The sequence below is a fragment of the Salvelinus fontinalis genome, chromosome 12 (assembly GCF_029448725.1).
Source record: "Salvelinus fontinalis isolate EN_2023a chromosome 12, ASM2944872v1, whole genome shotgun sequence".
Classification (NCBI taxonomy): Eukaryota; Metazoa; Chordata; class Actinopteri; order Salmoniformes; family Salmonidae; genus Salvelinus; species Salvelinus fontinalis.
Window position 1 is genome coordinate 36,161,941 of NC_074676.1, and position 20,935 is coordinate 36,182,875.

Here is a 20,935-nt window from a genome sequence, read left to right on the forward strand (position 1 = left end):
TAAACTTTTTTTTAAAAGTCAAAAGAATACTTTTCATAAGATGTTTGTTTAGCTAATACACATTTATCAATAAAGTTTTCCAATATTTAAAGTGTCGTCTTCTTTCCCCCCCATCTCGCGATATATCCCCAATGTCTGTGTCCTTCATGTGAAATCCAAAATGGGTTATTGGGATCTACAAGAGGGGAAGGATTGTATCGAGAAAACATGGATCACCACCAAATTGGGCACAGCTCTAGGTATCTAAATCTAGCACAAAGAAATACATTGTGGAAATTAGCTAGTTGGCGGTAAAGAGCAGTAAAGTAACACTAGACCCCATAACCGGCTAACGTTAGCTAGCTGCCAAGCTAACTAGCCATAGCATAGTTAACTGTCATTCTAACTAGTGCTAGCTTACTGTACTAGTAAGCAATGTGTTGTTTTCAACAAATGTAACGTCAGCTAACGTTGTTCGGTTAGCTAGTTGTTTAGCCAGCAGTTGCTGTCATGCAGTACAGCTAAGACAGTACATTAAACTATGGATTTTGAATGATGTTTACCAGTTAGCTAGCAAACTAATCATAGCTAACATTCTTGTGACTTTGAAAGACAAAATTACTTGTCAAGTAGGTAGCTAGCTAGTTAACCCAATGCACAGTAATCTAACAGCCAATTTTTATTTTTACACACAGGGTTGGTGGGTTCAGCCTATCACATTGTGGCATTCCAGCCTGATTCCGCAATCCAAGCTGTTCAGAGAGCCACAAATGGCACAGTAACCATGGGTATACATGTCTCTAATCTCATACACTGATAATAATCACCTGGCTTGCTGCCATGAAGGTATCCAATCTTACACTTAAATACCTAGTGACACCTCCTAGACCAGTAGCCAACAATTTTCAGGCTAGAATGTTATCTCCGATCAGTACACTACATTTGTCAAGAAGATTTAGTCCAAGGGCCTTATCCACAAAGCATCTGTTGGACAGCTGATCTAGGGTCTGTCCGTATAATCTTATTCAGTATGGTCTAAAATGCAAAACTGATCCTAGATCAGCACTCAGCTTTATGGATATGGGCCCAGGTCACAATGCTGAAATGTACCTAATAAACACGGAGTCTCTACAGCTGCCTCGTTTGAGTGATGGTGAAAGTGTCCATTTGATCTTAGTGTTTCAATGGTGATCAGATTTTTTGGGGGGTGATCAGATATTTGTCATAAGGAGTTGTAAACAAACATACAGTTAAGGTGGGTTTATGCAAGTATATGTTAATTTAGGGCTCTATTCAATCATTCACTTTAGCCAACATCAACATAGCGGTTGTTTTGGCAGTGTCAGAGTGTAATTGCGTTAGAGCTGTCAAATCCACAAGTGACACCTGTCATTATACCTAAAGTGAACATTGCTATTAGCTGCATGGAGTTGCATTGCAAGAGATCCCATGCAGCCTTTTTTACACGTTAGAACAGTGGAATGTGAGATGTAATTTACACCTTGATTAAGCTGATAGAAATCCTCATTATTTAATGATTTTCAATTTGAGACTCATTACATTTTATATAGCCTACACTTTCTTGTTCTGAACGGGACAGGTGTGGCTTTGTGAAAATGATCAAGTACAGCTGCTCACCGATTTGACAGTTCCAATGCAGTTACACTGCCAAAACATCAGTTATGCCGGTGTCGACTATCGCCGGTTAGGCCTAATGCTTGATCTGATTGAATCCAGGCCTTAATTTGGTTTTATCTTTCCTTCCATGACAGCTGCCTTGGGGGCGATCTTTGGAATGACCACTTGTCTAGCTGCACAGGCCCGGGATGCTCCTGATGATCCGGTGAACTATTTCCTCGGGGGCTGTGCATCAGGAGTCTTTCTTGGAGCTCGTAGTGAGTAGGCTATATTACATAGTATGCTGAAGATTTGGGTTACATGCAGTAGGAACAAACTTTTTGAAAAGGATAAATAAAATTAGCATTCTTATTGGATAAGTTTGGGTGGAACCTCCTCCATTTCAAAGCATTTTCTTCCGGAGTTTAATTCTAAAAAGTGGTATTTTCCCTTCTGCCCTTGTTAACATCCCACATAGTTACCATCATATTGCTGTCATCTATCAAGCGCTATAAGAAGTTTGTAGGGCAGTGAACATCTTCTCATCGTCAGATGATGTTTGCTTGAGATACAGAGGGGCATCAGAGATTATCCCCTCTTTCTTTTCCACTAATAACATGTATTTTTTTCTCTATGATACACAGCTCACAGTGCAATGACGGGCACGACGGCGTGTATTGGGCTGGGGACACTGGCCATGTTCACCAAGGTGGGCAAGATGGAGGGCTGGAGATTAGCGGGACCACCCAGGATGTAAACAGCCCAAGGGGGAGACTATATATTGACATGTATATTGTATATTAAATATTCCTTGAATAAACTTGTGTCTACGACAGTCTGTATCCTGCACCTCCCTGCTTTAGCCACATGGTGGAGACATTGGCTATCTTCCCAGACAATTTGCACCAATCAACTGCAATTGTAGATCGTTTGTGTCAACTTAAACAGTGGTGTAAAGTACTTAAGTAAAAATACTTTAATGTACTACTTAAGTTTAAAAAAATTATATATCTGTACTTAATAATTTATATTTTTGACAACTTTTACTCCACTACATTCCAAAATAAAATAATAATGTACTTTTTCCATACATTTTTCCTGATAAAAGTACTCGTTACATTTTGGAAGAGAAATGGTCCAATTCACACACTTATCAAGAGAACATCCCTGGTCAACCCTACATGCTTCGTTTTGTCAATGATGTTGGAGTGTGTTCCTGGCTATCAGTAAATTTAAAAATACAAACACAATTGGGATGTCTGGTTTGCTTATTATAAGTAATGTGAAATGATTTATACTTTTACTTTTGATACTTAAGTATACTCGACTAGAACCAACACATTTGATCATATTACTCCAGTGCTAGCCTCTACACTGGCTTCCTGTTAAGCCATGGGATCTAACCTACAAAGCATTACATGGGCTTGCTCCTACCTATCTTTCCGATTTGGTCTTGCCGTACATACCTACACGTACGCTACGTTCACAAGACGCAGGCCTCCTAACTGTCCCTAGAATTTCTAAACAAACAGCTGGAGGCAGGGCTTTCTCCTATAGAGCTCCATTTTTATGGAATGTTCTGCCTACCCATGTGAAAGACACAGACCCGGTCTCAACCTTTAAGTCTTCATTGAAGACTCATCTCTTCAGTAGGTCCTTGCTGTCTCTGCCTGGCCGGTTACCCTCTCTCCACTGGGATTCTCTGCCTCTAACCCTATTACAGGGGCTGAGTAACTGGCTTACTGGTGCTCTTCCACTCATTTGAGTGGGTTGAGTCATTGACGTGATCTTCCTGTCTGGGTTGGCGCCCCCCCTTGGGTTGTGCCGTGGCGGAGATCTTTGTGGGCTATACTCGGCCTTGTCTCAGTATGGTAAGTTGGTGGTTGAAGATATCCCTCTAGTGGTGTGGGGGCTGTTCTTTGGCAAAGTGTGTGGGGTTATATCCTGCCTGTTTGGTCCTGTCTGGGGGTTTCATCGGATGGAGCCACAGTGTCTCCTGACCCCTCCTGTCTCAGCCTGCAGTATTTATGCTGCAGTAGTTTATGTGTTTGGGGACTAGGGCCAGTCTGTTATATCTGGAGTATTTCTCCTGTCTTATCCGGTGTCCTGTGTGAATTTAAGTATGCTCTCTTTAATTCTCTTTCTCCCTTTTTTCTTTCTCTCTCTCGGAGGACCTGAGCCCTAGGACCATGCCTCAGGACTACCTCGCCTGATGACTCCTTGCTGTCTCCAGTCCACCTGGCCGTGCTGCTGCTCCAGTTTCAACTGTTCTGCCTGCGGCTATGGAATCCTGACCTGTTCACCGGACGTGCTACCTGAGCGGTAGAGATACTCTGAATGATCAGCTATGAAAAGCCAACTGACATTTAGTCCTGAGGTGCTGACCTGTTGCACCCTCGACATCCACTGTGATTATTATTATTTGCCCCTGCTGGTCATCTCTGAACATTTGAACATCTTGGCCATGTTCTGTTATAATCTCCACCCGGCCCAGCCAGAAGAGGACTGGCCACCCCTCATAGCCTGGTTTCTCTCTAGGTCTCTTCCTAGGTTTTGGCCTTTCTAGGGAGTTTTTCCTAGCCACCATGCTTCTACACCTGCATTGCTTGCTGTTTGCGGTTTTAGGCTGGGTTTCTGTATAGCACTTTGAGATATCAGCTGATGTAAGAAGGGCTTTATAAATAAATTTGATTTGATTTATTCAAAACCAAATACTTTTAGACTTCTCAAGTAGTATTTCTTTGAACCTTTATTTAACTAGACAAGTCAGATAAGAACAAATTCTTATTTACAATGACTGCCTACCCCGGCCAAACCCTCCCCTAACCCAGACAACGCTGGGCCAATTGTGCACCGCCTTATGGGACTGCCGATCATGGCCGGTTGTGATACAGCCCAGGATCAAACCAGGGTCTGATGTGATAACAGGACATGGATTATGATGGGACCGTTGTATCTGGATCTGCAGGCCTACTGAGGAAACTGCTACTCAGCCTATCCATGCAGGGATGTGCAAGTGACAATTTCTAAGCAAATGATCAAATTGCTGATTTCAAGAAAAAGCAGTCTGTTTGGAGAGACTGAGTGGATAGTGGCATTTTCAATATGCTCCACCTATTCTCAACTCTGCCTGATGTGGGTGATGTAGACATGGATCACATGCATAAATTGATGGGGTCATATCTGAGCAAAACTCTGCTCAAATTCAAGGATTACTTCCCCTCACAATCTGATCCACGGCCGGGAAAGTTCACCAGCACTGAAGAGACTCACAGCTTGTCACCGGTTCTTGATGATAAACTATTGGAGTTGTCCTGTGACCAAGGCCTGCATGCTGATTTTAATGAGATGCGCCTGTCCACATTCTGGCTGTTCAACTCTTTTGCTGCAACAAAATAAAAAATATTACAACAGACTGGCTGTTGAAAATGTCTTGATACCTCTGGGGTGTCCCTGGCACAAAGATGTTTGAGAAAGGCTGGCCTATACTATAGGCCTAGCCTTTACGAAGAGCATGCATGCTTGGAGAAGCACAGGGCAAAGTTATATTTCTAAGAAAATGTACTTCCTTCCTGAGTTTTTGCGCTGGTGTATATGTAACATTAGCACACAACCCGCTAACTAGCAAGCCATTTCACACCGGTTACATATATACAGTGCACTGAACAAAAATATAAACACAACATATAACAATTTGAAAGATTTTACTGAGTTACAGTTCATACAAGGAAATCAGTAAATTGAAATAATCAAATCAAATTTATATAGCCCTTCTTACATCAGCTGATATATCAAAGTGCTGTACAGAAACCCAGCCTAAAACCCAAAACAAAAACCCAAAACAGCAAGCAATGCAGGTGTAGAAGCACGGTGGCTAGAAAGGCCAAAACATAGGAAGAAACCTAGAGAAACCTGGCTGTGCCGGGTGGAGATAACAGAACATGGCCAAGATGTTGAAATGTTCATAAATGACCAGCATGGTCAAATAATAGTAATCACAGTGAACAGGTTAGGGTTCCATAGCCGCAGGCAGAACAGTTGAAACTGGAGCAGCAGCACGGCCAGGTGGACTGGGGACAACAAGGAGTTATCATGACAGGTAGTCCTGAGGCATGATCCTAGGGCTCAGGTCCTCCGAGAGAAAGAAAGAAAGAGAGAATTAAAGAGAGCATACTTAAATTCACACAGGACACCAGATAAGATAGGAGAAATACTCCAGATATAACAGACTGACCCTAGCCCCCCGACACATAAACTACTGCAGCATAAATACTGGAGGCTGAGACAGGAGGGGTCAGGAGACACTGTGGCCCTATCCGATGATACTCCCAGACAGGGCCAAACAGGCAGGATATAACCCCACACACTTTGCCAAAGCACAACCCCCACACCACTAGAGGAATATCTTCAACCACCACGTGGTCTTCCTGCAACCCAGACAGGAAGACCACGTCAGTGACTCAACCCACTCAAGTGACGCACCTCTCCCTGGGACGGCATGGAAGAGCACCAGTAAGCCAGTGACTCAGCCCCTGTAATAGGGTTAGAGGCAGAGAATCCCAGTGGAGAGAGGGAACCAGCCAGGCAGAGACAGCAAGGGCGGTTCGTTGCTCCAGCGCCTTTCTTTTCACCTTCACAATCCTGGGCCAGACTACACTCAATCATATGACCTACTGAAGAGATGAGTCTTCAATAAAGACTTAAAGGTTGAGACCGGGTCTGTGTCTCTCACATGGGTAGGCAGACTATTCCATAAAAATGGAGCTCTATAGGAGAAAGCTCTGCCTCCAGCTGTTTGCTTAGAAGTTCTAGGGACAATTAGGAGGCCTGCTTCTTGTGACCGTAGCGTACGTGTAGGTATGTACGGCAGGACCAAATCAGAAAGATAGGTAGGAGCAAGCCCATGTAATGATTTTTAGGTTAGCAGTAAAACCTTGAAATCAGCAATTGCCTTAGTTTAAGGCTAGGGCACATCCGCTGAAAAGGCAGAGTGCGAAATTCAAAAATATTTTTTTGAAATATTTAACTTTCATACATTCACAAGTGCAACACACCAAATTAAATCTTAACTTCTTGTTAATCTACCCATCGTGTTCGATTTCAAAAAGGCTTTACAGCGAAAGCACACCATATGATTATGTTAGGTCAGAGCCGAGTCACAAAAAAACATACAGCCATTTTCCAGCCAAAGAGAGGAGTCACAAAAAGCAGAAAGAGATCAAATTAATCACTAACCTTTGATGATCTTCATCAGATGGCACTCATTGGACTTCATGTTACACAATACATGTATGTTTTGTTCGATAAAGTTCATATTTATATGTTTACATTGGCGGGTTATGTTCACTAATGTTGTGCCTCGAAAACATCCAGCGAATTTGCAAAGAGCCATATCAATTTACAGAAATACTCATAATAAACATTGATAAAAAATACAAGTGTTATGCACAGAATTAAAGATATACCTCTCCTTAATGCAACCGCTGTGTCAGATTTCAAAAAAGCTTTACGAAAAAAAGCACACCATGCAATAATCTGAGTACGGCGCTTAGACACAAAAACAAGCCATACAGATACCCGCCATATTGTGGAGTCAACAGAAGTCAGAAATAGCATTATAAATATTCACTTACCTGTGATGATCTTCATCAGAATGCACTCCCAGGAATCCCAGTTCCACAATAAATGTTTGTTTTGTTCGATAAAGTCCATCATTTATGTCCAAATACCTCCTTTTTGTTTGCACGTTTAGTTCACAAATCCAAACTCATGAGGCGCGGGCAAGTCCAGGCGAAAGTTCAGACGAAAAGTCCAAAAAGTTATATTACAGTTCGTAGAAACATGTCAAACGATGTATACAATCAATCTTTAGGATGTTTTAACAGGAAGCCAGTGTAACGAGGCTAGCACTGGAGTAATATGATCACATCCTTTCGTTCCAGTCAGGATTCTAGCAGCTGTATTTAGCCCTAACTGAAGTTTATTTAGTGCTTTATCCGGGTAGCCGGAAAGTAGAGCATTGCAGTAGTCTAACCTAGAAGTAACAAAAGCACTGATTAATTTTTCTTCATCATTTTTGGACAGAAAATTTCAGATATTTGAAATGTTATGCAAATGAAAATATGTTCGTCTTGATATGTTCGTCAAAAGAGAGATCAGGGTCCAGAGTAACGCTGAGGTCCTCCAGTTTTATTTGAGACAACTTTACAACCATCAAGATTAATTGTCAGATTCAACAGAAGATCTCTTTGTTTCTTGGGACTTAGAACAAGCATCTCTGTTTTGTCCGAGTTTAAAAGTAGTTTGCAGCCATCCACTTCCTTATGTCTGAAACACAGGCTTCCAGCGAGGGCAATTTTTGGGGCTTCACCATGTTTCATTGAAATGTACAGCTGTGTGTCACCCGCATAGCAGTGAAAGTTAACATTATGTTTTCAAATGACAACCCCAAGAGATAAAATATAGTGAAAACAATAGTGGTCCTAAAACGGAACCTAGAGGAACACCGAAATCTACAGTTGATTTGTCAGAGGGCAAACCATTCACAGAGACATACTGATATCTTTCCGACAGATAAGATCTAAACCAGGCCAGAACTTGTCCATGTAGACCAATTTGGGTTTCCAATCTCTCCAAAAGAATGTGGTGATCGATGGTATCAAAAGCAGCACTAAGGTCTAGGAGCACGAGGACAGATGCAGAGCCTCAGTTTGACGCCATTAAAAGGTAATTTACCACCTTCACAAGCGCAGTCTCGGTGCTATGATGGGGTCTACAACCAGACTGAAGCATTTCGTATACATTGTTTGTCTTCAGGAAGGCAGTGAGTTGCTGCGCAACAGCTTTTCCAATTTTTTTTGCGAGGAATGGGAGATTTGATATAGGCCGATAGTTTTTTATATTTTCTGGGTCAAGGTTTGACGTTTTCAAGAGAGGCTTTATTACTGCCACCTTTAGTGCGTTTGGTACACATCCGGTGGATAGAGATTTATGTTAGCTCACCACCAAATACAAAAAAGGACAGACATTTTTCACAGCACAGGTAGCATGCACAAAGCCAACCTAACTAACCAAGAACCAACCAAACTAACCAAGAAACAACTCCATCAGATGACAGTCTTATAACATGTTATACAATAAATCTATGTTTTGTTAGAAAAATTTGCATATTTGAGGTATAAATCAGTTTTACATTGCAGCTACCATCACAGCTACCGTCAGAAATAGAACCGAAGCAGCCAGAGTAATTACAGACACCAACGTCAAATACCTAAATACTCATCATAAAACATTTCTGAAAAATCGATGGTGAACAGGAAATTAAAGACAAACATCTTGTGAATCCAGCCAATAATTTCGATTTTTTAAGTGTTTTACAGCGAAAACACAATATAGCATTATATTAGCTTACTACAATAGCCTACCACACTACCGCATTCATTCATCAAGGCACGTTAGCGATAGCAATAGGCACGTTAGCGATAGGGAATAAACCAGCAAAAGATATTCATTTTCACTAACCTTCATAAACCTTCATCAGATGACAGTCCTATAACATCAGGTTTTACATACACTTATGTTTTGTTCGAAAATGTGCATATTTAGAGCTGAAATCAGTGGTTATACATTGTGCTAACGTAGCATCTTTTTCCCAGAATGTGCGGATATTTTTATGACAATCAACTATTCTGACCAAATAACTATTCATAAACGTTACTAGAAAATACATGTTGTATAGGAAATGATAGATACATTAGTTCTTAATGCAATTGCCGTGTTAGAATTCTAAAAATAACTTCATTACGACATACAGCTTAGTTATAGCGAGAGAGTACCCAAAATCTGGGCGCAAACGACTATTTCACATGTTCGACAGATATATGAAATAGCATCATAAAATGGGTCCTACTTGTTGTACAAGGGGTCCTTTGTCCAGAACAATCGTTGTTTGGATTTAGAATGTCCTCTTCTCCAGTCAATTAGCACGGAAAGCTAGCAAAGTGGCGCGAAGCTCTCCTTCCTGAACAAAGGCACACAACGCAACACGCCTAACGTCCCGAATAAATTTCAATAATCTAATAAAACTATATTGAAAAAACATACTTTGCGATGATATTGTCACATGTATCAAATAAAATCAAAGCCGGAGATATTAGTCGCCTATAACGGCAGCTTTCCAGAAGGCAAAACCAGGTCCCTTCACGCGCTCTCCAGAAAACAGGAAACTGGTGACACGTCATACAAAGAGCTTTTATTCGACCCCAGATCAAGTTATACACTCCATTTCTTCTCTCACTGCCTGTCGACATCTAGTGGAAGACGTATGAAGTGCATCTATACTAATAAATATCAAGGAAATTTATAGGCAGGCCCTAGAACAGAGCATCGATTTCAGATTTTCCACTTCCTATCAGGAAGTTTGCTGCAAAATGAGTTCTGTTTTACTCACAGATATAATTCAAACGGTTTTAGAAACTAGAGAGTGTTTTCTATCCAATAGTAATAATAATATGCATATTGTACGAGCAAGAATTGAGTACGAGGCCGTTTAAATTGGGCACGATTTTCCCCCAAAGTGAAAACAGCGCCCTCTGTCCTCAACAGGTTAATGGCAACTCTGAGACCACATCTTTCTTTCTTCCATAAAAACTTGGGTCCTGTGAACCAATCAGATGATAGCAGTTCATTGACAGTCAGGCCTCTGGACGCGTGATCTGCGGGATTTCCATCAGTCGGGATGTATCTCCATTGCCGGGGAGTCGTGCTGAGATGCATCTTCTGCACTCGGTTGGCTACAAATACAGTGGGGCAAAAACGTATTTAGTCAGCCACCAATTGTGCAAGTTCTCCCACTTAAAAAGATGAGAGAGGCCTGTAATTTTCATCAAAGGTACACTTCAACTATGACAGACAAAATGAGAAAAAAAAATCCAGAGAATCACATTGTAGGATTTTTAATGAATTCATTTGCAAATTATGGTGGAAAATAAGTATTTGGTCAATAACAAAAGTTTATCTCAATACTTTGTTATATACCCTTTGTTGGCAATGACAGAGGTCAAACGTTTTCTGCAAGTCTTCACAAGGTTTTCACACACTGTTGCTGGTATTTTGGCCTATTCCTCTATGCAGATCTCCTCTAGAGCAGTGATGTTTTAGGGCTGTTGCTGGACAACACGGACTTTCAACTCCCTCCAAAGATTTTCTATGGGGTTGAGATCTGGAGACTGGGTAGGCCACTCCAGGACCTTGAAATGCTTCTTACGAAGCCACTCCTTCGTTGCCCGGGCGGTGTGTTTGGGATCATTGTCATGCTGAAAGACCCAGCCACATTTCATCTTCAATGCCCTTGCTGATGGAAGGAGGTTTTCACTCAAAATCTCACGATACATGGCCCCATTCATTCTTTCCTTTACACGGATCAGTCGTCCTGGTCCCTTCGCAGAAAAACAGCCCCAAAGCATGATGTTTCCACCAACCATGCTTCACAGTAGGTATGGTGTTCTTTGGATGCAACTCAGCATTCTTTGTCCTCCAAAAACGACGAGTTGAGTTTTTACCAAAAAAGTTATATTTTGGTTTCATCTGACCATATGACATTCTCCCAAACTTCTTCTGGATCATCCAAATGCTCTCTAGCAAACTTCTGATGGGCCTGGACATGTACTGGCTTAAGCAGGGTGACACGTCTGGCACTGCAGGATTTGAGTCCCTGGCGGCGTAGTGTGTTACTGATGGTAGGCTTTGTTACTTTGGTCCCAGCTCTCTGCAGGTCATTCACTAGGTCCCCCCGTGTGGTTCTGGGATTTTTGCTCACCGTTCATGTGATAATTTTGACCCCAGAGGGTGAGATCTTGCGTGGAGCCCCAGATCGAGGGAGATTATCAGTGGTCTTGTATGTCTTCCATTTCCTAATAATTGCTCCCACAGTTGATTTCTCCTTGAGCACATTGCTTGCTTTTACTGAGACAACTGCAGCGGTGAGTTCTAGTCTGGGAATAGTTGTAACCTTTGTGGGAGTGACAGCAGATTTTCCCATGACTAAAGCACAATGAATGTCTCTCTTCATTCTTGAGTCTCAAATATGAACACTGACCATATCCACTCGCGCTTGCATCAGAGAAATTATGTAGCTCTGTTTTGGTAACCCTTCCAAAGTCAGCAGGTGCATAACTACGGGGTATGTTCACCATCTCCAAATGAACAAGATCGTTTTTCCAACATTCCCACTTTGGTTAAAGTTCATCAGTCATAGGGTAATCCCAACCTGTGCCATGCCTGCACATTTCCTGCAGTACTATTTTTCCGTTGAGCAGGAATTGAGCTACAAACCCTAAAAGATCATATAAGGAGGCAACTGTAGACAATATATCTCGATGCGTTGCAGGTTGGTCATTGAGATTGACATTGAACTCGAAGCAGTCAGACTCAACGTGCCACTGAATCCCGAGTGCTCTTTCTGATGGCAAGTCATCAAATGCAAGGTTAAGGTCATTAATGTCGGATGCATGTTCAGATGGCGGTATGCTTTCTAGGACAGGTCTGTTATTGGATACAAACTAGGGCAGTCAAAGACCACCCATCGCACAAAGTTCTCGAGCCTCACGTGCAAACTGAATAGCATGTTCCGTACTGTCTATGCTTGTGACCCCGTCATCTACAGTTGAAGTCGGAAGTTTACATACACCTTAGCCAAATACATTTAAACTCAGTTTTTCACAATTCCTGACATTTAATCCAAGTAAAAACTCCCTGTCTCATGTCAGTTAGGATCACCACTTTATTTTGACAATGTGAAATGTCAGAATAATAGTAGAGAGAATGATTTATTTCAGCTTTTCTTTCTTTCATCACATTCCCAGTGGGTCAGAAGTTTACATCCACTCAATTAGTATTTGGTAGCATTGCCTTTAAATTGTTTAACTTGGGTCAAACATTTCAGGTAGCCTTCTGCAAGCTTCCCACAATAAGTTGTTGAATGTTGGCCCATTCCTCCTAACAGAGCTGGTGTAACTGAGTCAGGTTTGTAGGCCTCCTCACTCGCACGCACTTTTTCAGTTCTGCCCACAAATTTTCTATAGGATTGAATTAAGAGCTTTGTGATGGCCACTCCAAAACCTTGACTTTGTTTCCCTTAAGCCATTTTGCCACAACTTTGGAAGTATGCTTGGGGTCATTGTCCATTTGGAGGACCCATTTGCGAGCAAGCTTTAAATTCCTGACTGATGTCTTGAGATGTTGCTTCAATATATCCACATCATTTTCCCCCCTCATAGTGCCATCTATTTTGTGAAGTGCACCAGTCCCTCCTGCAGCAAATCACCCCCACAACATGATGTGCCACCCCCGTGCTTCACGGTTGGGATGGTGTTCTTCGGCTTGCAAGCCTCCCCCTTTTTTCTCCAAACATAACAATGGTCATTATGGCCAAACAGTTCTATTTTTGTTTCATCAGAACCGAGGACATTTCTCCAAAAAGTACAAACTTTGTCCCCATGTGCAGTTGCAAACCGTAGTCTGGCTTTTTTAAGGTGGTTTTGGAGCAGTGGCTTCTTCCTTGCTGAGCGGCCTTTCAGGTTGTCGATATAGGACTCGTTTTACTGTGGACATAGATACTTTTGTATCTGCTTCCTCTAGCATCTTCACAAGGTCCTTTGCTGTTGTTCTGGGATCGATTTGCACTTTTCGCACCAAAGTACGTTCATCTCTAGGAGACAAAACGCATCTCCTTCCTGAGCGGTATGACGGCTGCATGGTCCCATGGTGTTTCTACTTGCGTACTATTTTTTGTACAGATGAATGTGGTACCTTCAGTCGTTTTGAAATTGCTCCCAAGGATGAACCAGACTTGTGGAGGTCTACAATTGTTTTTCTGAGGTCTTGGCTGATTTATTTTGATTTCCCCATGATGTCAAGCAAAGAGGCACTGAGTTTGAAGGTAGGCCTTGAAATACATCCACAGGTACACCTCCAATTGTCTCAAAAGCTTCTAAAGCCATGACATAATTTTCTGGAATTTTCCAAGCTGTTTAAAGGCACAGTCAACTTAGTGTATGTAAACTTCTGACCCACTGGAATTGTGATACAGTGAATTATAAGTGAAATAATCTGTCTGTAAACAATTGTTGGAAAAATTACTTGTGTCATGTACAAAGTAGATGTCCTAACCGACTTGCCAAAACTATAGTTCGTTAACAAGAAATTTGTGGAGTGGTTGAAAAATGAGGTTTTTTGACTCCAACCTACGTGTATGTAAACTTCTAACTTCAACTGTACGTAAAAGTCGCTCATGATGAATTGTGAGCCTAGAAGGTATAGGTCTCTGTTCTCATTAGCTACGTGCTTCAGCCCATAGTTTGCACATCCAGGAGATGATGCAGCACCAAACAGATGCACCTTCATGCGGAACTCTTGAGCTGTACATTAATGTCTCCCTTTTTACACCAAAGGAAGCGCAGATAGTTTTGGTCAGTCTCAGGTATATGGAACTGGTGAAACATCTTCTCAATGTCACACATCAATGCAATAGGGTGCTGCCGAAAACGCATAAGAACACCGTTCAGCTTGTTCATCAAATCAGGCCCTGGAAGCAGATGGTCATTTAGATGGTAATTTGGTTCCCTTGTACTTGGCAGAGTAATCAAATACTACACGTAGCTTATGTGGCTTTTTAGGATGATATACACCATGATGAGCAATATACCATTTCTCACCTTCATTTCCATCATCTTCAACTTCTTCCGTGTCACTGAGTTTTTTCCACGCATCTTTGTAGGCCTTGTCATCATTTCTGTAGAACGTACCATCCAGGGTCTTACCAGCTGGGCCACCCACGTACTTCTTAACTTCTTATGGCTGGTTGGCAGTATTGAGTAGCTTGAATGAAAAGTTGCCCAGAGTAAACTGCCTGATACTCAGGCTCAGAGGCTAAGATATGCATATTATTATATTTGGATAGGAAACACTCTGAAGTTTCTAAAACTGTTTGAATGATGTCTGTGAGTATAACGGAACTCATATGGCAGGCAAAAACCTGAGATAAAATCTAACCAGGAAGTGGGGAATCTGAGGTTTGTAGGTTTGCCTATCCAATATACAGTGGGATATTGGTCATATTGCACTTCCTAAGGCTTCCACTAGATCTCAACATTTACATTTACATTTAAGTCATTTAGCAGACGCTCTTATCCAGAGCGACTTACAAATTGGTGCATTCACCTTATGATATCCAGTGGAACAACCACTTTACAATAGTGCATCTAAATCTTTTAAGGGGGGGGGGGGGGGTTAGAAGGATTACTTTATCCTATCCTAGGTATTCCTTAAAGAGGTGGGGTTTCAGGTGTCTCCGGAAGGTGGTGATTGACTCCGCTGACCTGGCGTCGTGAGGGAGTTTGTTCCACCATTGGGGTGCCAGAGCAGCGAACAGTTTTGACTGGGCTGAGCGGGAACTGTACTTCCTCAGAGGTAGGGAGGCGAGCAGGCCAGAGGTGGATGAACGCAGTGCCCTTGTTTGGGTGTAGGGCCTGATCAGAGCCTGAAGGTACGGAGGTGCCGTTCCCCTCACAGCTCCGTAGGCAAGCACCATGGTCTTGTAGCGGATGCGAGCTTCAACTGGAAGCCAGTGGAGAGAGCGGAGGAGCGGGGTGACATGAGAGAACTTGGGAAGGTTGAACACCAGACGGGCTGCGGCGTTCTGGATGAGTTGTAGGGGTTTAATGGCACAGGCAGGGAGCCCAGCCAACAGCGAGTTGCAGTAATCCAGACGGGAGATGACAAGTGCCTGGATTAGGACCTGCGCCGCTTCCTGTGTGAGGCAGGGTCGTACTCTGCGAATGTTGTAGAGCATGAACCTACAGGAACGGGTCACCGCCTTGATGTTAGTTGAGAACGACAGGGTGTTGTCCAGGATCACGCCTAGGTTCTTAGCACTCTGGGAGGAGGACACAATGGAGTTGTCAACCGTGATGGCGAGATCATGGAACGGGCAGTCCTTCCCCGGGAGGAAGAGCAGCTCCGTCTTGCCGAGGCTCAGCTTGAGGTGGTGATCCGTCATCCACACTGATATGTCTGCCAGACATGCAGAGATGCGATTCGCCACCTGGTTATCAGAAGGGGGAAAGGAGAAGATTAATTGTGTGTCGTCTGCATAGCAATGATAGGAGAGACCATGTGAGGATATGACAGAGCCAAGTGACATGGTGTATAGCGAGAATGGGAGAGGGCCTAGAACAGAGCCCTGGGGGACACCAGTGGTGAGAGCACGTGGTGCCAAGACAGATTCTCGCCACGCCACCTGGTAGGAGCGACCTGTCAGGTAGGACGCAATCCAAGCGTGGGCCGCGCCGGAGATGCCCAACTCGGAGAGGGTGGAGAGGAGGATCTGATGGTTCACAGTATCAAAGGCAGCCGATAGGTCTAGAAGGATGAGAGCAGAGGAGAGAGAGTTAGCTTTAGCAGTGCGGAGCGCCTCCGTGACACAGAGAAGAACAGTCTCAGTTGAATGACTAGTCTTGAAACCTGACTGATTTGGATCAAGAAGGTCATTCTGAGAGAGATAGCAGGAGAGCTGGCCAAGGACGGCACGTTCAAGAGTTTTGGAGAGAAAAGAAAGAAGGGATACTGGTCTGTAGTTGTTGACATCGGAGGGATCGAGTGTAGGTTTTTTCAGAAGGGGTGCAACTCTCGCTCTCTTGAAGACGAAAGGGACGTAGCCAGCGGTCAAGGATGAGTTGATGAGCGAGGTGAGGTAAGGGAGAAGGTCTCCGGAAATGGTCTGGAGAAGAGAGGAGGGGATAGGGTCAAGCGGGCAGGTTGTTGGGCGGCCGGCCGTCACAAGACGCGAGATTTCATCTGGAGAGAGAGGGGAGAAAGAGGTCAAAGCACAGGGTAGGGCAGTGTGAGCAGAACCAGCGGTGTCGTTTGACTTAGCAAACGAGGATCGGATGTCGTCGACCTTCTTTTCAAAATGGTTGACGAAGTCATCCGCAGAGAGGGAGGAGGGGGGGAGAGGGGGAGGAGGATTCAGGAGGGAGGAGAAGGTGGCAAAGAGCTTCCTAGGGTTAGAGGCAGATGCTTGGAATTTAGAGTGGTAGAAAGTGGCTTTAGCAGCAGAGACAGAAGAGGAAAATGTAGAGAGGAGGGAGTGAAAGGATGCCAGGTCCGCAGGGAGGCGAGTTTTCCCTCATTTCCGCTCGGCTGCCCGGAGCCCTGTTCTGAAGTCAACAGTCTTTGGAACCTTGTTTGATGCTTCTACTGTGAAGAATGAGGGAAGGAGAGCTCTTTGAGTCAGGTGTCTGGCATGAGCTGAACATGCGTGCTCACGTGAGAGCGACCTGCTTTCCATTGCATTTCTGAAGACAAAGGAATTCTCCGGTTGAAACATTATTGAAGATTTATGTTAAAAACATCCTAAAGATTGATTCTATACATTGTTTGACATGTTTCTACAAACTGTAATGGAATTGTTTGACTTTTCGTCTGACCTGTGCGTCATGAATTTGGATTACTGGACTGAATGCGCGAACGAAATGAAGGTATTTGGACGTAAATGATGGACTATATCGAACAAAACAAACATTTATTGTGGAACTGGGATTCCTGGGAGTGCATTCTGATGAAGATCATCAAAGGTAAGTGAATATTTATAATGCTATTTCTGACTTCTGTTGACTCCAAAACATGGCGGATATCTTTATGGCTTATTTGGGCTCTGCGCGCTGTACTCAGATTATAGCATGGTGTGCTTTTTCCGTAAAGTTGTTTTGAAATCTGACACAGCGGTTGCATTAAGGAGAAGTTTATCTAAAGTTCCATGTTTAATACTTGTATCTTTTATCAATGTTTATTATGAGTATTTCTGTAAATTGATGTGACTCTGCAAAATCACCGGATGTTTTGGAGGCAAAACATTACTGAACATAACGCGCCAATGTAAACTACGATTTTTGGATATAAATATGAACTTTATCGAACAAAACATACATGTATTGTGTAACATGAAGTCCAATGAGTGTCATCTGATGAAGATCATCAAAGGTTAGTGATTCATTTTATCTCTTTCTGCTTTTTGTGACTCCTCTCTTTGGCTGGAAAAATGGCTGTGTTTTTCTGTGACTAGGTGCAGACCTAACGTAATCGTTTGGTGTGCTTTCGTCGTAAAGTCTTTTTGAAATCGGACACTGTGGTGGGATTAACAACAAGTTTATCTTTAAAATGGTGTAAAATACTTGTATGTCTGAGGAATTTTAATTATGAGATTTTTGTTGTTTTGAATTTGGCTTCCTGCACTTTCACTGGCTGCTGTCATATCGATCCCATTAACGGGATCTCAGCCATAAGAAAGTGAATTCTAAATATATCACAGACAGCGTCACCAGCAAAGCACCCCCACACCATCACATCTCCTCCTCCATGCTTCACGGTGGGAACCACACATGCAGAGATCATCCGTTCACCTACTCTGTGTCTCACAAAGACACAGCGGTTGGAACCAAAAATCTCGAATTTGGACTCATCTGACCAAAGGACAGATTTCCACTGGTCTAATGTCCATTGCTCATGTTTCTTGGCCCAAGCAAGTCTCTTATTCTTATTGGTGTCCTTTAGTCGTGGTTTCTTTGCAGCAACTCGACCATGAAGATCTGATTCATGGAGTCTCCTCTGAACAGTTGATGTTGAGATGTGTCCTCTTCATCAGAGGTAACTCTGGGTCTTCCTTTTCTGTGGCGGTACGCATGAGAGCCAGTTTCATCATAGCGCTTGGTTTTTGCAACTGCGTTCGAAGAAACTTTCAAAACTCTTGAAATTTTCCAGATTGACTGACCTTCATGTCTTAAAGTAATGATTGACTGTCATTTCTCTTTGCATATTTGAGCTGTTCTTGCTATGGACTTGGCATTTTACCAAATAGGGCTATCTTCTGTACATCAACCCTACCTTGTCACAACACAACTGATTGGCTCAAACGCATTAAGGAAAGAAATTCCACAAATTAAATTTGAACAAAGCACTCCTGTTAGTTGAAATGCATTCCAGGTGACTAACTCATGAAGGTGTTTGAGAGAATGCCAAGAGTGTGCAAAGCTGTCATCAAGGCAAAGGGTGGCTACTTTGAAGAATCTAAAATCTAAAATATATTTTGATTTGTTTAACAATTTGATGGTTACTACATGATTCCATATGTTATTTCATAGTTTTGATGTTATCACTATTATTCTACAATTGTCACGAATCCCGCCGAAGGTGGTTCCTCTTCCTGTTCGGGCGGCGCTCGGCGGTCGTCTACTAGCTGCCACCGATCCCCTTTTCTGTTTCAGTTAGTTTTGTCTGATTTGTTACACCTGTTCCTTGTTTGGGTTTTGATTTGGGCTATTTAAACCAGGTATGCCCGCCTGCTTTTGTGCAGGCTTGTTTTTCTGTTCATGTGGTGTGTTTCTCGTGTTCTATTTTCTCCGGACTGTTTGGTCCTGTTTTTGGACTGTTTGAAAGTGATGCGCCTTAATGATTGGCGTTACCGTTACTTGTTGTTCGGGATTAAAAGATCACGATTGAACTACCTCTGCTCTCTGCGCCAGATTCCTCCACCCACTACTCCTCGAAGACGTGACAACAATGTAAAAAATATTAAAAATAAAGAAAAACACTTCAATGAGGAGGTGTGTCCAAACATTTGACTGTTACTGTAAGTATTCACACCTCTGAGTCAATACTTTGTAGAAGTACCTTTGGCAGTGATTACAGCTGTGAGTCCTTCTGGGTAAGTCTAAGAGCTTTCCACAACTGGATTGTGCAACATTTGCACATTATTCTTTCAAAAGATTCTTCAAGCTGTGTGAAATTGGTTGTAGATCAATGCTAGACAACTATTTTCAGGTCTTGCCATAGATTTTCAAGTAGATTTAAATCTAAACTGTCTTCTTGGTAAGCAATATTTGCCCTTGTGTTCAAGGTTATTGTCCTGCTGAAAGGTGAATTAATCTCCCAGTGTCTGGTGGAAAGCAGACTTAACCAAGGTTTCCTCTATGATTTTTCCTGTGCTTAGTTCCATTCTGCTTCTTTTTTATCCTGAAAAACTCCCCAGTCCTTAACGATTATAAGCATACCCATAACATGATGCAGCTACAACTATGCTTGAAAATATTGAGAGTGGTATTCAGTAATGTGTTGTATTGGATTTGCCCCAAACATAACACTTTGTATTCAGGACAAAAAGCTACTTGCTTTGCCACATTTTTTGCAATATTACTTTGGTGCCTACATGCAAACAGGATGGATGAAATTCACTGCACGACTGAAGGACTTTACAGATAATTGTATGAATGCGATACAGAGATGAAGCAGTCGTGCAAAGCTGTCATCTAGGCAAAGGGTGGCTACTTTGAAGAATCTCAGATATAAAATATATTTTGATTTGTATAACTCTTTTTTGGTTACTATGAAGCCATATGTGTTATTTCATAGTTTTTATGTGTTTGCTATTATTCTACAATGTAGAAAATAGTAAAACATTTAAAAACCCTTGATTGAGTAGATGTGTCCAAACTTGACCTTTTCCACATTTTGTTACTGTCACGTTCCTGACCTATTTCTGTTAGTTTGTTGTATGTGTTAGTTGGTCAGGACGTGAGTTTGGGTGGGCATTCTATGTTTTCTGTTTCTACGTTGGTTTAAGGGTTGCCTGGTATGGCTCTTAATTAGAGGCAGGTGTTTTGCGTTTTCCTCTAATTGAGAGTCATATTTAGGTAGGTTGTTTCACAGTGTTCATTGTGGGTGGTTGTCTCCTGTGTCAGTGTTTGTCGCACCATATGGGACTGTTCGGTTTGTTTGTTCATCGTTCTTTTTTTGTGTAGTCTATTTTTCCCTGTTCGTGCGTTCTTCGTGTTATATGTAAGTTCGTATTGTTCAGGTTTGTCTACGTCTTTATTTGTTTTGTAATTATTCAAGTGGTATCGTTTTGTGTTTTTTCCCGTCTTGTTTGATTAAAATTATGTCATCACAACCCGCTGCGCCTTGGTTCAATCACTATTCCTCCTTTTCGGTTGAAGAGGAGGAGGAATGCCGTTACAGTTACATTACAGCCTTATTCTGAAATGTACTAAATTGTTGTTTTCCCTTCATCAATCTACACACAATACCCCATACGGGACAGTAGTGGAGAAGATGGAAAGTTTTAACTTCCTTGGCGTACACATCACAGACAAACTGAAATGGTCCACCCACACAGACAGCGTGGTGAAGAAGGCGCAACAGCGCCTCTTTAACCTCAGGAGGCTGAAGAAATTTGTCCTGTCACCAAAAACACTCACAAACTTTTACAGATGCACAATCGAGAGCATCC

General features: G+C 42.5%; 1 protein-coding gene across 1 annotated transcript; it reads left to right on the top strand.

The window, feature by feature from the left end:
• Positions 1-98: 98 nt before the first annotated feature.
• On the top strand, positions 99-2,416 carry LOC129867267 (NADH dehydrogenase [ubiquinone] 1 alpha subcomplex subunit 11-like). Its single transcript, XM_055940556.1, has 4 exons — positions 99-239; positions 675-767; positions 1,752-1,874; positions 2,241-2,416. The coding sequence occupies exons 1-4, from the start codon at positions 161-163 to the stop codon at positions 2,351-2,353; spliced, it is 408 nt and encodes a 135-aa protein (XP_055796531.1). The 5' UTR covers positions 99-160; the 3' UTR covers positions 2,354-2,416.
• Positions 2,417-20,935: the final 18,519 nt, after the last annotated feature.

Excerpts from the sequence above, each read along its gene's own strand:
- LOC129867267 (XM_055940556.1), top strand. The coding sequence starts at position 161 with ATGGGTTATTGGGATCTACAAGAGGGGAAGGATTGTATCGAGAAAACA. Across the intron at positions 240-674 it reads CAAATTGGGCACAGCTCTAG|GGTTGGTGGGTTCAGCCTAT; the intron begins GTATCTAAATCT and ends TTTTACACACAG. Across the intron at positions 1,875-2,240 it reads AGTCTTTCTTGGAGCTCGTA|CTCACAGTGCAATGACGGGC; the intron begins GTGAGTAGGCTA and ends TATGATACACAG.